Source organism: Argopecten irradians, chromosome 7, assembly GCF_041381155.1.
Source record: "Argopecten irradians isolate NY chromosome 7, Ai_NY, whole genome shotgun sequence".
Taxonomy (NCBI): domain Eukaryota; kingdom Metazoa; phylum Mollusca; class Bivalvia; order Pectinida; family Pectinidae; genus Argopecten; species Argopecten irradians.
The window spans coordinates 4,405,006-4,420,908 of record NC_091140.1 but is presented as its reverse complement, the minus strand read 5'-3'; the positions used below and the strand labels follow the sequence as shown (position 1 = coordinate 4,420,908).

At 36.7% G+C, this 15,903-nt stretch overlaps 1 protein-coding gene across 3 annotated transcripts in view; it reads right to left on the bottom strand.

The window, feature by feature from the left end:
- The window catches only part of LOC138327329 (E3 ubiquitin-protein ligase rnf213-alpha-like), a 42,213-nt gene that overhangs the window by 15,851 nt on the left and 10,459 nt on the right, over positions 1–15,903 (bottom strand). For 2 of the 3 annotated variants that reach the window (XM_069273343.1, XM_069273342.1), the window contains exons 8-20: positions 10,243–10,403; positions 7,652–7,855; positions 7,092–7,273; positions 6,395–6,485; positions 5,527–5,624; positions 4,254–4,493; positions 3,931–4,078; positions 3,484–3,764; positions 1,795–1,918; positions 1,527–1,643; positions 979–1,080; positions 692–742; positions 8–211 (exon numbers count right to left, since the gene is read on the bottom strand). In XM_069273343.1, the coding sequence (XP_069129444.1) occupies positions 8–211; positions 692–742; positions 979–1,080; positions 1,527–1,643; positions 1,795–1,918; positions 3,484–3,764; positions 3,931–4,078; positions 4,254–4,493; positions 5,527–5,624; positions 6,395–6,485; positions 7,092–7,273; positions 7,652–7,855; positions 10,243–10,403 (2,003 nt within the window). The remainder of the gene's footprint in view (positions 1–7; positions 212–691; positions 743–978; positions 1,081–1,526; positions 1,644–1,794; positions 1,919–3,483; positions 3,765–3,930; positions 4,079–4,253; positions 4,494–5,526; positions 5,625–6,394; positions 6,486–7,091; positions 7,274–7,651; positions 7,856–10,242; positions 10,404–15,903) is intronic. The other variant, XM_069273344.1, reaches the window with a different exon arrangement.

Here is a 15,903-nt window from a genome sequence, read left to right as displayed (position 1 = left end):
TATTTACCAGCATACTCTCCGGCTCCAAAACAATCTGTATTAGTGGGGAGATAAACGAATTCGAGTCTTTAAACACCAAACAGAGAACATACAGGTGTTCCAGAAGACAGATAATCCCCTGGTGGTGTAGGTCAAGTCCTTCTCTGATGTTCAGATACGTCATGCTCTTCCCAGTCTCGTTACTAACAAGGTCAGCGATATGGGTTTTGATCTTCATTGACCAAAGGTATGACAGATATAAAAGACACTCTAAGTCCACAAAAGTAATTATAAACAGCACACAGCAATTTAGAAAATCTAGAAATATCATTGAAAGTAAGATAAAAAATGGAAGTAGGAAGAACGCAAAGAGAGCACGTGTTTGCACAATTGTAGTATGCATTAAGCTGCTTAATGATATGAGTATGATTTTAGTTAAATCATATATCAAATCTTTTTTAGGGCATTTGTTTACTTTATATAAAAAAATTGGTTCTGCCTTGTAAGTCCTGTAGCTTTATGTATTGCGTGTTAACACACAGTGACATTTTACTCGTCTTTGTGTCGTTTTGCTAAAGTGCCTGATACAATCTCGAATATACTGCATTTGAAACATAACCAGATCAACCTGAAGTTAAAGACCATGATGGATAAATGCAAAACTCGAGTGAACCCAAATACTCATCCGTTAAGTTCATTATTTGAAACTTACCGTTTGGGCCAAATTAGTCCTTTTGAATATCTCTCGTATCATCCGTGGAATCTAAAATAAATTAAGTAAACAGGTGTTGAGTCACACATCGAAATTATAACTACAAATTGAAAAACGAAATCAATGTCGTTTTGCATGAAATCGCAAAAGCCGATAAGAGTAATTTTGTATGAATTGAACGGTAAAACTGGTGCACTTGGCAGCCACTTGATTCATCCCAAATGAAGAGATATACAATGCAGCTGTGAAACAATGATGAGATATCGTTGAGGTTGCTGATATCTTACGCCGGATTGATGGAGTCCTGTCCTTTGTAGGTATGAAAATGTGACCTCCCTATGAACAGCCAGAGCGAGGTAAATGTTTTGCATCTTTCCTTCCACACCAGGCTAAAAAACAATAACTAGATTTACAAGTATTTAAACAAAATGTATTACTTTGGTTAAAGAAGGAAAAGATTATAGTATCTTTCACCATACCATTAAGTTATTCACCAATGACAGATACTTTGGTATACATGAATGTTTCGTATGTGTCGTTTCGGGAATTGTACAGTATTTTACTACCATTTTCAAAAAAAAATCTAAGAATGAGATTCCTTTAAATATTTTTACGGACCATTATTAAAACGTTGTTTTTACTAAAACGCTGTTTAAGTAAGTCTGAAAACACATTTCTAGGCTACTCATGATAACGCAGACATCAAAATAGTTGATGTAAAATAAGACGCAAATAAGACACATAAATAATAATAGTCAATAGCGTGTGTACGTACAGATTTTGGTGGAAGTCAACTTACGTAATAGGATAAGATAGTCTACTAGAAAACACTTACATAAGGCGAAGCTGCATCCTGGTTTTGAAGTAACCGTAGAATCATGGTTTTTATTTGGTTTCGTGCTTTCAAATAATCCGGTCCACACACGAGATACCGATGTTCACATTCTGGATTCTTTATGCAAGATACAAACACGCCTTTATTTGAGTAGTCATCTTTGCGCATGTTATTATGTAAATCAAATTTTTAAACATATGCTATGTATGACGCAAATGCATTGGAGACCTAGTGGTTTTTTAAAGGTATTACAAGTAATATAACCTACCTCATCTGCGTTATAATACAAAGGGAACCAGGAAAAGTCCCCTTCCAGGGATGTGAGACTCTTGGTGAGGCACTGGTAACTACTGATGCCATATCTGTCGCATACATTCCGTATCAGGTACTTGCTAAAATCAAATATGTAACACAAATGAAGACCTCTTTTGTAACGGTCCTCCGAAAGAAGGAAGTGGACTTCTGCTGAGTAGTATAATCGAATTATTCAGTTATGAGATATTTATTTAACCAATTATGTAGATAAATATCATATTTCACCCACTTTTCCCTTTTCCTTTGCTTTAATTATTACGTTCATATCAGCACAAGACATAACGCTTAGATCCCTATTTAGTCTACATATTTATACATTCTTCTAAAATGTCTGTACTAATAGGCTAAGTACAAAGATCATACATGTGTTGTTGCTAGTTTTATTACAAGGTGAGAAGATCAATGTATATATATATGTAAACCATCATAAGTATTCATACTCGAAATAAAATAAACCTCTTTAATATCACGTGATACATATTTTCGCGTTATTTTCGAGATACCGAAAACGCAATTCCAAATGTCTCTCAAATAGTATGGAGACATTATCAAAATTAGCATGTTAGTTTTGTTACAATTTCAAATATAATTTTCTATCAAAATAAAACGTACATCATGAATGATAATGAGATCAGTTTCAAAAACATGCAAATGTACGTAAAGTTTATATGTTAAGCGTTCTTAGGCCTAGGATTATTGTAAGTAGAGGGCGCTAATGTCGTTGCCCGGCAGTATATAAAGCCGCGGTTTCAGCGAAAGTTTTTCTTTTTGTTGGACGAGCTGTTGAAGCGCGAACACCTTCTAGAGTAATACAAGGTAAATATAGATGTGCCTGAACAAGGCTTGCCTACATGCGTCAGTTGTTAATAACTTACGGTAGAGTTGAGATCGGAGATTGACGTGCCTGAAAAAGGCTTTCCTCCACCGCGTTAAATACTCTGAAGAGTAAGTTATAAACTGACTGAGCCTTGGGATTGCTCGTTGAATGATTACGTTTACAAGAATCATTGAGAGTACTAGTAATTACTTTGTGAGTCCACGGTAATATGTAGTGATTGTGTGTGAATCATTGCTGGAGTGATTGCTCCGAGAGTACTTGGTGAACTTGAGTGTTCTGTAGCAGTGAGTACTGTTAGTACACAGCGACTTTGAGTACTCGGAAGCTCGGTAGTGTTAGGCCTTAGGAAAGGGTTCTTATTGATAATATTACATTGATTTTATCGTAGTCTTGTTATATATGTGCGAGTAGGGATTATCGAATCATCCCAGGTAGGGGAGACTACTGGTACAGGCTTAAGATCACTCAGTATTTGTTGCAATCATTTAATAATTATTCTGATCTGTATGATTTATTCTGTTTGTATATTTTGAAGTTGCTATCATGATCACTCAGAGGCATTGAGTAATCATTAGGATTAATATTGTTGATTATAATATTTAGGGATAGATAGAATCACGGCTAGGTCAGTTGTGTATTATCTGTATATATTTGCACTGAATAATTTGATAAGAACAGTACATAATGTAGACACTGTATGGATCATCACTTAATTGTGACTGGTACGGACCCGGTAAACGTCACAGAACTTTGAGAGTGAATTCATATTTGAATAGATTTCAATCAATGGTGAAATTGGCTTACTGTGGGTAGTCACTGCCTCCTTCCTTGCAAACACCCTTTGTTACAGAGAGAAGTGCCATTATGTCCTCGGAAACCTCTTCGGTTTTCGCCACAAAGCATTTTTGCAGAATAGTTGAAGTCATTTTCAATCCAAATTGTTTATTAGCAATGATTTCCAGATTGCTATAATGAAGTCCTGGCTTAAAGGTTTGTTGACTTGCCCAAGTCAGTTTTTTCCGAGCCTCTGTGACGTAGTGTGTAAAGGACTGGCTATGTTCACTGAGCTGTGACGTATAAGAATCCTGTGACAAAACGAATATTGCATAGTATTTTACAGATATTAATGCTGATATTATGAAATTGTTTAAACTGTTCTATCGAAATTCATCAACATTAGAAAAATGACTACTATCTGTTATTCTATATACTTTCAATAGATTATTTGAAATTTTAAAATCTGAAACTTACCTCTATGCATTTCACAACCATTGAACAGAACTCAAGCAGCCTTGTGGTTTGTTTGGACTTAAGGCTAACCATTCCTTTGATTTGGTTCATGAAACACGTTCTAGTTTTCCCAAAGAAACTTTCTATATGTCTTTTTACAAGGTCTCCCCTAAAAGCAAATTCAAATATATATTTCGTCTTCAAATGAACATATCTTATATACATAAATGTAAAACGTGTTCCAACGGAAAAGTAAATAAATAAGCAAGAAAGGGAAATCAAATTTATTTTTACAAATTAAATTCAAATATTAACATTTATTATTACTTTTAAATGTTAGCTACCTTGTTCGAAGAAGAAGCTGCAGGAAAAATGACTTTGCGATGGTTTCTTTTCCAGTCCCCGTACTGAATGTTCGGACAACATCAACCCCAGTTTCGGAAATTCCGCTTGTCATATGGGTCAGTAGTTTGTCTATTACTGCATCCGATGGTGGAGAATTATCCGCGAAACAAAGCTGGGATACAACCCGCATGTAAAAGTTGTCCAGACATCTTCCAAAATGTTCCATCAGTTGTCGGTCCCTGTTTCAATAGTTTGAATTAGTAAATGAAACCTTGTCGTTCAGCACACATTTAATCTAGTCATCATCTGAGACAATGAAGCTCTATGCATTTAATATCGATGAATCATAAACATGTGTGTTTAAGCGTTAACTGTCAGTAAGACAATCTTATAAAGATGTATACAGAGTCGTTTTAATACAATTATCTATATTTATAGATTGTCCAGTGTTATAATTTTATGAAACAAAAGAGAAAACGCATTTAATATGGTTCTCTTTCTATGATAAAAACCCAAGAAATTAACACTGACATACAGGAAAATGTTTCGCATGATTTCAAATCAATGATTGTTCTATTTCTCGCCGATATTAGGTCATGAACATCTCATTAGCCATCTCCCATTTTGCTCGACACGGAGTACGGATACCGACACCGACACGCACTTTTGAAATTGGGGGACCGTCTCGAAATATAAAATAGGCAAAATTGTAAGAAATGCGTTCACAATAAAGAGTTAAGCAATAAATAAGTCGTGTCGTATCTTAAGTAGACATTGTTGTTTAAAGTAGTTTTAAGTTTGAATGGAAACGTATTCAATTGTGAAATGATTGTGTATTGTACTGAAAATCAATCAAATGTAAAAAATGCAAAACAAAATATATAAATAAATGTGCCTGAACGTCTTCGAACGATGGCCAGGTAAAGCCGACAGCATGAAGAAATTTAGAACATTATCTGATTTATGTGATGTTTTACCCATCATAACTTTCAACAGATATTTACTGCATTAGTTGAACTATATACTCCATTTTAACGACTTTAACAACGCGAGCGCGTGAAAAAAAAGAACAACAAAAAGGGAAAATTCCACCTCAGTTCGTTGAGGTGGATAGGAATTAGTAGACCATATCTTGTTACTTACGATGACATTTCATTTCGTGGTGTAGGGAAATTGACAAAGTGGTCAAATGTTGCATTATCGACTGATGTCATATATTATCTTGAAGTCAATCATTATAATAAATAATAGGTAGGTTATATTTGTACTTACGTTACTGGAATAGTCTTTTGAAAGGCTTTGATGAATTCCTCGATTACAATCAGTCCCTGTACGTCTCTGAGTGAACATTTCGACAAAGACTTAAACACCTTTAGGAAAGAAAATTTACGCTAGCTTTCATTTCTGCTATTTTGTTATACAGTAAATCTTGAATAAACCGAACTTGATTACAACGATTTTCATAGAATATAAACCGTCCGCAATATCGTTTATATCAAATTACATATTAATAAACGACCTACGATGGAACCTTGTGAAATCCCAGCATCAATATTTCCTAATCTAGAAAAAAATCATGTATAACGAAATGAATATCAATTCCTCGACAGCAGTACTTTATAATATCAGTAATAAAACCACCTTGTTGGGTGGAATTAGGTAGGTATATGTTTTCACTCGATCATTGCTTCTTGATGAATAACAGTTGTATTTCATCTCATGAGGTGGAAACTTCAAGTGAAAAATATCAATAGAGTGAAAAAATATCGAATTTTTTACCTAACGAGAAGAAATATAGATGTTATTCGTCACGGAACAATGGATATCCTCTGTATATTTTGGCGTGTAAATTACGAAGAGTACGATTGCGAGCACAATTATAAAATATGAGAACGATCCGTAGGATAAATTAAAGATTATACTACAATTGGATTTACTACGAAGTGTAATGCCCAAAACCTCTCTACCATTTCTAATAGACACAAAAAGTTATTCTCCTAATGTATATATACAGTTAGTTTTTATTGGGTAACAATAACACTTAGAATATGAAAAACATATCAATGCATAATTAATTTTGCTTTTGTTGCAAAATCGTATCTTGACAAAACAAGAGCAATAATGACCAAACGTTACTCACCTTTTTCATGTTCAGATCAATTTGTGTCTCTGATTTCACAATCACCTCCTCATGAAACATCTTTAATGCCAGCACTCGATTCCATTCGTTTCTGAAAAAAATAAAATCATTGCTGTTGCTGTAAAAGGAGCCAAAGCACCAAATGTAATTGGAGCGGGAAAATGCATAACTATACCGGAATTCGAACCCGGGACCCTCCGAACACTAGCCGGATTGTTCTTCTAATTGAACTACCTGGTCGCCGACTTTATATATTGTAGAAAAGTAAGCGTTTACATGAAAAGAGATTTCCGTATTTATAAAGAGAAATAAGTTTCTTAAAAAAATATACAGCTTAATATCATGTAGTTGTTAATTTGATAAGTATTATCTGTGGCATTACCGTATGATACATTGGAAGATGCATCTATGTTGGAAGATGATGTTTCACATGTAAAGAGCACAATGAATGCGAGCGTTGAAAGTGATGTTAATGTAATACTTTAATTCACAAGATATATTCAGATATTTAGAGATGATATTATTACATAACCATTTTTATATGGTATCATTCAAGGGGTTTTATTCGAACTGATATCAACTTGAGGGATTTTTTAATTCATCTTGTATACAAAAAAGTGATAACAATTGTAAACATAGTCGTAGGAAAGTTCACTCACAGAAAAGATAAATAAGACATATAATTTATTTTTATTACCGTATTGATGCCAATAATTCCACGCATTGTCTGCCGTAACGGATGTTGCCATCAGTTTTTAACATGGTGGAAATCTGTGGTGTAGCTGCATCAATCCTAGACATCCAACGGTTTTTGTTACGAGAGCTACATGTGGTACTTATATCTTTCACAACTCCTTGTAGGGCTAGAACATCACACATCTGCAGAAGAACAAGAAAAATGCCAAATGTCAAAAAATACATATTCGGCACATAGTAAACCCAGTCCCAAGTTTTCGGAGTCGTCTGACCGATTTACCAACCCATACATGTTTTTTATATCACTTTTCTCCAGAAATAGTTCAATGTCATCCTATTCATAAACAATTTATAAGGTGTTAGCTTGTCAACATGTAAAGGTTTCGTTTTAGCTGAGGAGAACATTACATATTTTCTCAGAGTAATCTTCATGTTATATGATTATAAATAGATTACGCCCGTTTCAACTGCACTCGCTGTGAATGATCAAACAAATGTATTTTTCAACCCAAACACACATATCGACCGAACCCTATAACAGTTCAAGGCTGATATACTAACAACTTCGTTTCCTGTTTTCTGTAACTGTCCTTCTACGTATGTATCACATTCAAGCCAGGTCTTCCTCAGCATCTGAAAGCTTTCCAACCTTTTGCACACTATTGATTTGATGTGGTGAATGTTGACAAGGTTCAGTGACAGATTGGGGGCATCAATACTATGTCCAGTCTCTTTACGAGCTTGGTGAAACGTAGTTTCCAAAATCTAAATTATGTAAAACAAAAGTCTGATACAGCACGAAGACAAATAGCACAGCTTATTGTTGTATTGCTGATAATGATTTTTATTATATGACTGGTGCTTTTGCTGTATTTTGATTGGCCAATACGTTTCTCAGAAGTATTCATCAACTGCGATATCAACCCCGAAATCGGCGGCAAAAAGCACGCGAGGTTACTGGACTCAGTCCAGATACCTCTCGCGAGTCCAGTAACCTTTGTCAAAATAGATCGAGGAAAACTCCCTTGAAATGTGACGTCATAATCACTTTTGACGTCAAGTCGTACCCAAATATAGCGTAACAGGAATTTCCCTCATTCAATGACGTCGATATAATCTATTGTGACGTCAATATTATAGTCGGCAACATATATGGCGGAAGGCAGCAAGTTTACTGCGATCAACGGTGACAACTGCAAACTTCAATTTATGGAAAACGTTCAAGAAAGCCAGACGGGCAGCAGTTGATACAATATTTCAGTTCTACCAGTCTAAACCGTTAGCAAGAAGCATTTGGATATTTACCATATACTACATGTAATTGCTTTTGTAAACAGAAAGTTTGCAAATATCATCTTGTTTTTTGTAGTTTTAAAAGTCTTTTTGAAGAGCCGGCTTATTATCATGTAAGTGTCATATAATAAAACAGTTATCGACATATTTTCAAGTGGATACGGTGAGTTATCAACCCTCGAAAATGATATAACCCTCGTCCTCCGGCCTCGGGATATATCACTTACTCGGGTTGATAACTCACCGTATCCACCTGAAAATAGGTCGATAATTGTATAGTATTGTCGTCTCAAATTGATGGCCTAAATGTAAGATAGCAACATTCGATAATTAACATTTATCATTAATTGAAGTCTTGTTTAGGGGGATAGTTAACATTTATCATTAAATGAAGTCTTGTTTAGGGGGATAGTTAACATTTATCATTAATTGAAGTCTTGTTTAGGGGGATAGTTAACATTTATCATTAATTGAAGTCTTGTTTAGGGGGATAGTTAACATTTATCATTAATTGAAGTCTTGTTTAGGGGGACAGTTAACATTTATCATTAATTAAAGTCTTGTTTAGGGGGATAGTTAACATTTATCATTAATTGAAGTCTTGTTTAGGGGGATAGTTAACATTTATCATTAATTGAAGTTTGTTTAGGGGGATAGTTAACATTTATCATCAATTGAAGTCTTGTTTAGGGGGATAGTTAACATTAATCATTAATTGAAGTCTTGTTTAGGGAATTAGTTAACATTTATCATTAATTGAAGTTTTGTTTAGGGGGATAGTTAACATTTATCATTAATTGAAGTCTTGTTTAGGGGGATAGTTAACATTTATCATTAATTGAAGTCTTGTTTAGGGGGATAGTTAACATTGATCATTAATTGAAGTGTTGTTTAGGGGGATAGTTAACATTTATCATTAATTGAAGTGTTGTTTAGGGGGATAGTTAACATTTATCATTAATTGAAATCTTGTTTAGGGGGATAGTTAACATTTATCATTAATTGAAGTCTTGTTTAGGGGGATAGTTAACATTTATCATTAATTGAAGTCTTGTTTAGGGGGATAGTTAACATTTATCATTAATTGAAGTCTTGTTTAGGGGGATAGTTAACATTTATCATTAATTGAAGTCTTGTTTAGGGGGATAGTTAACATTTATCATTAATTGAAGTTTTGTTTAGGGGGATAGTTAACATTTATCATTAATTGAAGTCTTGTTTAGGGGGATAGTTAACATTTATCATTAATTGAAGTCTTGTTTAGGGGGATAGTTAACATTTATCATTAATTGAAGTCTTGTTTAGGGGGATAGTTAACATTTATCATTAATTGAAGTCTTGTTTAGGGGGATAGTTAACATTTATCATTAATTGAAGTCTTGTTTAGGGGGATAGTTAACATTTATCATTAATTGAAGTCTTGTTTAGGGGGATAGTTAACATTTATCATTAATTGAAGTCTTGTTTAGGGGGATAGTTAACATTTATCATTAATTGAAGTCTTGTTTAGGGGTAGTTAACATTTATCATTAATTGAAGTCTTGTTTAAGGGGACAGTTAACAATTATCATTAATTGAAGTCTTGTTTAGGGGGATAGTTAACATTTATCATTAATTGAAGTCTTGTTTAGGGGGACAGTTAACATTTATCATTAATTGAAGTCTTGTTTAGGGGGATAGTTAACATTTATCATTAAATGAAGTCTTGTTTAGGAGGAAAACTTTGAATAGCTTATCTTAAATACAATGCAATCTTAATATTTTATATATCTATAGTTTCTCACAAAAAAAATCAAATAATTATTACAATACTGCATCTGGATTCCAAGGATTTTTGAACGAAATTATGTTCCCTGTACCTGTCTGACATTGTCAGTATCACATTGACAGGTCATACAGATGAAGTCGTGAAGGTAGAGTCTACAGGCCTCACGTCTCTCCTCCTCCGACGTAACACTGTCCTCTAAATCTTTCATGATAGAGAGGGTAGCAACAACCTTTGCAACTTCTGACGTGAAAACTGTTGTTTAAAGAAAAATACAAGAATTATTAAGATATACAAACAAGATTCAACGACAAAATTTTTTTATATGAAACAGTTTAATGAAATATATTAGGCGGACTTTAAAATTTTCGAACTAAGTGTAACATTTTGGATGTCCGGAGAGGACATAGTAAACTCTACCTTTAGAAATAACAAGCTTACAGTAAGTGTTGAGAGCAACACACTTTCTCTGGAGTCAACTACATTGTCTAATCTGTGGCAAGTTATTATTGCTTAGTTATGCTATCATTGTATGCAATTTGAATACATTATGTTGATGTGTTCTCAAGTTAGCGTCCGGAAACGTAAATTTGTGAAACAAACTTGTTACTCTCTCATAAACTGGGTGGGTTGATGATCTGACAAGCCATACCTGGAGAAGGAAAACAGACACATCATCAATGGCGGTTCAAACGTATCAATACCAAAAAAATTTTATAGCCCACTATTAAACAGTCAAACCGTCACACTCTCCCCCTCCAAATTAGATGTCTCCTGACATTGAAAACATCTTTAGACATCAACAAAATGTAGGTAACACATGTACATACTCTCATCAACTTCTGTTAACCAGAATGAACAATAAGTAATAAAAAAAATATTAAACCTGAACTCTTGAATTATCTTATTCAATACTCTGCAGTAGTTTCACTACCAAAATCCTCACCTAGGGGAAACAGCTCCCCTTTTCCTTTAACCACTGACTTAAAACTTTTAGTTTACTTCAATCAGCAACTTAACTCATATTGGCACTTTTCTTTAACAATGAAAATCTAGATACTCTATTCATTGTCAACAACAGGAAGGTATACTCATTTAGTGAGCTCTTGGTAAGATTATCTACAATATTGTGTACTAAGGTATTAAACCTCCTTTTCTTTACAAAAGAAATTCTGTCAACAGGTTGGCCACACCTAACTGACTACTTGAATAAAAGTATTCAATCATAAACACAATGTTTTTATGTTTTATACATAATTGTAAATGTCTCCATAAACCTTCCACTCAACTAGATTGATTACAAATCTAGCACCACCTTATTGGACAAAAATATTGAACTGAATGTTTATAATACTGTAACGATTACACTTCCATATTGACTAGAACTTTCAAACTTATCCAACAATATATTTACATGCGATATATGATATCAAAGTTAGTTTTGCTAATAATTATATCCCGCGTCCCACGCGCGTATTGGCCAAGCATTGTATGAAATTGGCTTGCCGTACTGATCATATGTCAATCTGTTAATTGGTTTTCGCGTTCGTACACTTCTTCGCGACTCTGAACAGGATGTGTCATATTCACTTTCAGAAACGATACCCGCGGTTTGCTGATTTGGTTGTCTTGGTGCCGATTCCATGTGTCGTCCCTGGATTGTAGATTCACATCCACTGTTTGGAATACACGTTCCCCCTTGACGGTTTCTCAGCACAGTCTTCGTAACTGTTTCACTGTCTGTTGAGCTCGCTAACGAATCTGACATTTCTGAGCTGACTGCCTCTGACTGACGCCGTAGTCCTGAAGATTGTACATCTTGACTTGGGACAAATGTCTCAGCATCCGGGTTAAGATCAGAAGGTGGTCTTCGAATACGGAAGTCTTCATCAGATTCTGAGGAGGAACTCGAAATATTACGTACCGGTTGTCGCGTTTGAGGACGTTTTCTCCTCTTGGGTTTTGGAACCTTCACTTCTGGTTCTCTCAAACTATTACATGGCATTAACATATTGCGATGTAAACGGCGAACCTTTCCACCTGTTGCCTGAACGTCGTAGACTGGAGAATCATTGTTTGGGCGATGAATCACAACATGAACATCTTCCTCCCAATACGACCTAAGTTTACCAGGGCCTCCTTTCTCCTTGAAGTTCCTTACCAGCACTTTATCACCAGGTACTAGGGATGCACATCCATATTTCGAGTCATGGAGTCTCTTACCCTTCAAAGCAGATTTGTTTGCATTTCGACGAACAATTTCATATGCTTTTTCCATGCCCTCCATCCATTTCCTGTGATATTCCTCGTAGCTCTTAGATTTGAGCTGAACATTCCCGTGGGCTTTCTCAAAACGAACATCAACTGGTAGGAGTGGTTCGTGACCAAATAGTAGCCTAAATGGGGGATATCCAGTAGTGTCGTTTCGCGTTGCATTGTAGGCATACACAACCTTGTTGACATGGGACTTCCAGTCAGATTTAAGACCCTTAGGCAGAGTACGAAGCATTCCTAAAAGTGTGTTCTATTAAATCTCTCTGTCTGTCCGTTCCCTTCGGGATGATAGGGTGTGGTACGGGAGTGTTTGATTCCACATAATGTTTGCAGTCTGCCAAATAGTTCATTTTCAAATTCACGGCCTTGGTCATGGTGAAGCTTGTGTGGCATACCAAATCTCATCACAAAGTCGTTGAATATTTTCTCCGCTGCTGTCTTCCCAGATTTGTTGGTAGTGGGGTAAGCCTGTGCGAAACGCGTGAAATGATCAACGAGAAACTAAGATATACTCATATCCACCCTTCGATTTTTCAAGGTGAACATAATCTACCGATACCATTTCGAAAGGATGTGTTGTCGCTATTGGTTTCAGTGGAGCACGTTGTTTTCTTGATGGGGGTTTGTCCTTGAGACAGGAACAAACATTCTGCACCCAATGTTCAATTTCTGACGCCATTCCTGGCCAATAGAATCTTGATCTTGCCAAATCCAAAACTCGCGCTGCACCCAGGTGACCCATGTCTGAATGTAGAGATTCCAACACTTCAGCACGGTATTTGGACGGAAGAACTAGTTGGAATCTGGAATCTCCATTCGAAACAGGTACTACTCGTTTCAAAATACCGTCCTCGTCAATTTGAAGTTTTGACCACTCACGCAGCAGACGTTTTGATGGCAATGACATTTGACGAAGATTCTCTGGGTTTGGTTTTGTTGCACATCCAACATATTGCATCACAGGTCCAACGTCGTTGTCCTGTAGTTGGGCTTCCCTTAATGTTGTTACTGATAAAGGCTCACCTGGTGAGTCCATGTTGAGTATGTCTTCAAGTTGGGAATGCATTGGGGCCGACTGACTGACAGATTCAGCCCATACAAAGTTCTTCTTTAGTTGTAAGACACTTCCATTAATAATGGTACGGACAGCTTCACTGTCAATTTCCTGTGTACATAAGGACACCATCTTCGAAATGTCTAACGGCATACGACTTAATCCGTCGGCGTCCCGATTATCTTTTCCTGGCTTGTAATAGACTCGGAATTTGAAATCCGCTAATTCCCCTACCCAACGTAGGCGTGTTGCATCTAATTTTGCTGAGGACATCACATATTGCAAAGGGTTGTTATCACTGTAAACTTCACAAAACGGAGCGTAGAATAAATAGTCACGGAACCGTTCGGTCATTGCCCACTTTAGGGCAAGAAATTCTAGTTTTCCTGAATGATAATTGCGTTCAGCTGGTGATAATGTCCGAGAGGCATACGCGATGACGTTCAGGTGTCCCTTGTCCCCTCGCTGATACAAAATTGCACCGAGACCCTCACCTGAAGCATCAGTGTGTAACAGAAATGGTTTTTGGAAATCTGGGAATGCCATTACTGGTGGTGATACTAAAAGGTCTATAAGTTCAACAAGAGTATCCTGATGTTTTGGTGACCATGTTATCTTTTGATCAGGGGGCACTACACTTTGTTTCTTTCCAACCGCTTTCTTTGATTTGGATTTCTGTGGTTTTCCGCTGGTCCCCTGAAGAAGATCATATAAAACTTTTGCGCGTCGCGAGAAGTCAGGTATATATTTTCGATAATAACCCAGAAAGCCAACTAGCTTACGAATATCACCAACCGACTTGGGTACTTGATCTTTCAATTTGAGTACAGCAGCTTTGTCCGCGGGGTCCATCGTATATCCCTCAGCAGACACAAGGCACCCTAGATAACGTACTTGTCTCCGAAAGATTTCGCATTTTCTGGGTTTTAACTTGATTCCCTTTGCCTGTAGTCTTTTCAATATTGACCGAACATGGGTAAGATGATCTTCGAAATTCTGACTATAAACCAAGATGTCATCTAAATAGGGAATACAAAACTTGTCCCTAAAATCCTCCAGTATTTCGTTCATATACCGCTGGAAGGTGCCTGGTGCTCCGGTTAGACCGAAAGGAATTCTGTTCCATTCAAACAAGCCCCAAGGTGTTGTGAATGCAGAGATCGGTTTACTTTTCTCAGACATGAATCCCTGGTGGTAAGCTTTTCCCTGATCAAGGACGGTGAACCATTTACTACCAGTCAGACCATCAAGAGTGTCCTGAATACGTGGTATAGGCTCAGGACTTTTGATTGTCTTCTGGTTGACTTTTCTATAATCAACACATAGCCTCAGCGAACCATCTTTCTTCCTGACGCATACAACGGGACTGGAGTATGGTGACCGTGATTTGCGGATGAATCCCTTTCCCATGAGGTCAGTTAGATGATCCTTAACCTCCTGGTATAACGGTTTAGGTATAGACATATAAGCAGCTTGTACCGGATTGTGATCCTCTAAATCAATGTCCATTTCTAAATCCCTTGCCTCGCCGATATCATCATCATTCTGTGCAAATGCTCCACACTCTTCTCTGAGCATATCTCTAATTTGAGACTTCTGACTATCACTGAAACTATCAGGGATCTCCTAGCTGTGTTGTGCTCATATCTCGACTGTAATGTTCTATCACATTGTATCCAATGATAGGATTTTCCCTTGCAGCATGACTTGTAACCAGTAGAGGTACTTCAATTTCCTTAGAATCATTCCTTATACTAATTACACCTCGGACCCATCCATCAAAAGGGATCTGGCTCCCATTTGCTGCCTGTATGGATAGATAAGATGCGTCCAAAAGTTCTGCTACTGGTCTAATGGGGTTCGAGGGAAAATGTTCCTGCCACCAACTTTTGTTCACCAGCGATACCTGTTTTCCCAACAGCTTGGATGATGTTATTACGATATACCGGCTTCAGACCAAGTACTACTCCCTTAAGCTCCTCACTTCTAGCTATAGGGGGTCCTTGCAGAGTCTGTATAGTATTACACACCAGCTTGTGTTCTGGCCAATGTCTCTTCTGACATTGTTTTGAGCAATAGCTAACGCAGCTACATCCAGTACAAGTCGAAATGCTCAACGCCCCTTGACATCTAAACACACACGCTGAATGGGACTTCTCGGAAGCTTGGGCCAAGTACTCTAGTCCCTCGGTCTTGACCCTTTGGCTTTTCCCGCTTCGCTGCCAGATGTATCCTTTCTTGTACTTCGTGATTTCTTACAACCAGCTTTGAAGTGTTCCTCACTCCCACAGATCCAGCAGTGAGTGCAGGTTCGATCTGTATTTTTGCAAGCCTTACATTGGCCACCAGTATTATGTTGTCTAGGGTGTGACATGTGTGTAGTATTACTGGAGGAGGGAGTTCTCTCAACCGTCTCCTTTAGTGAAG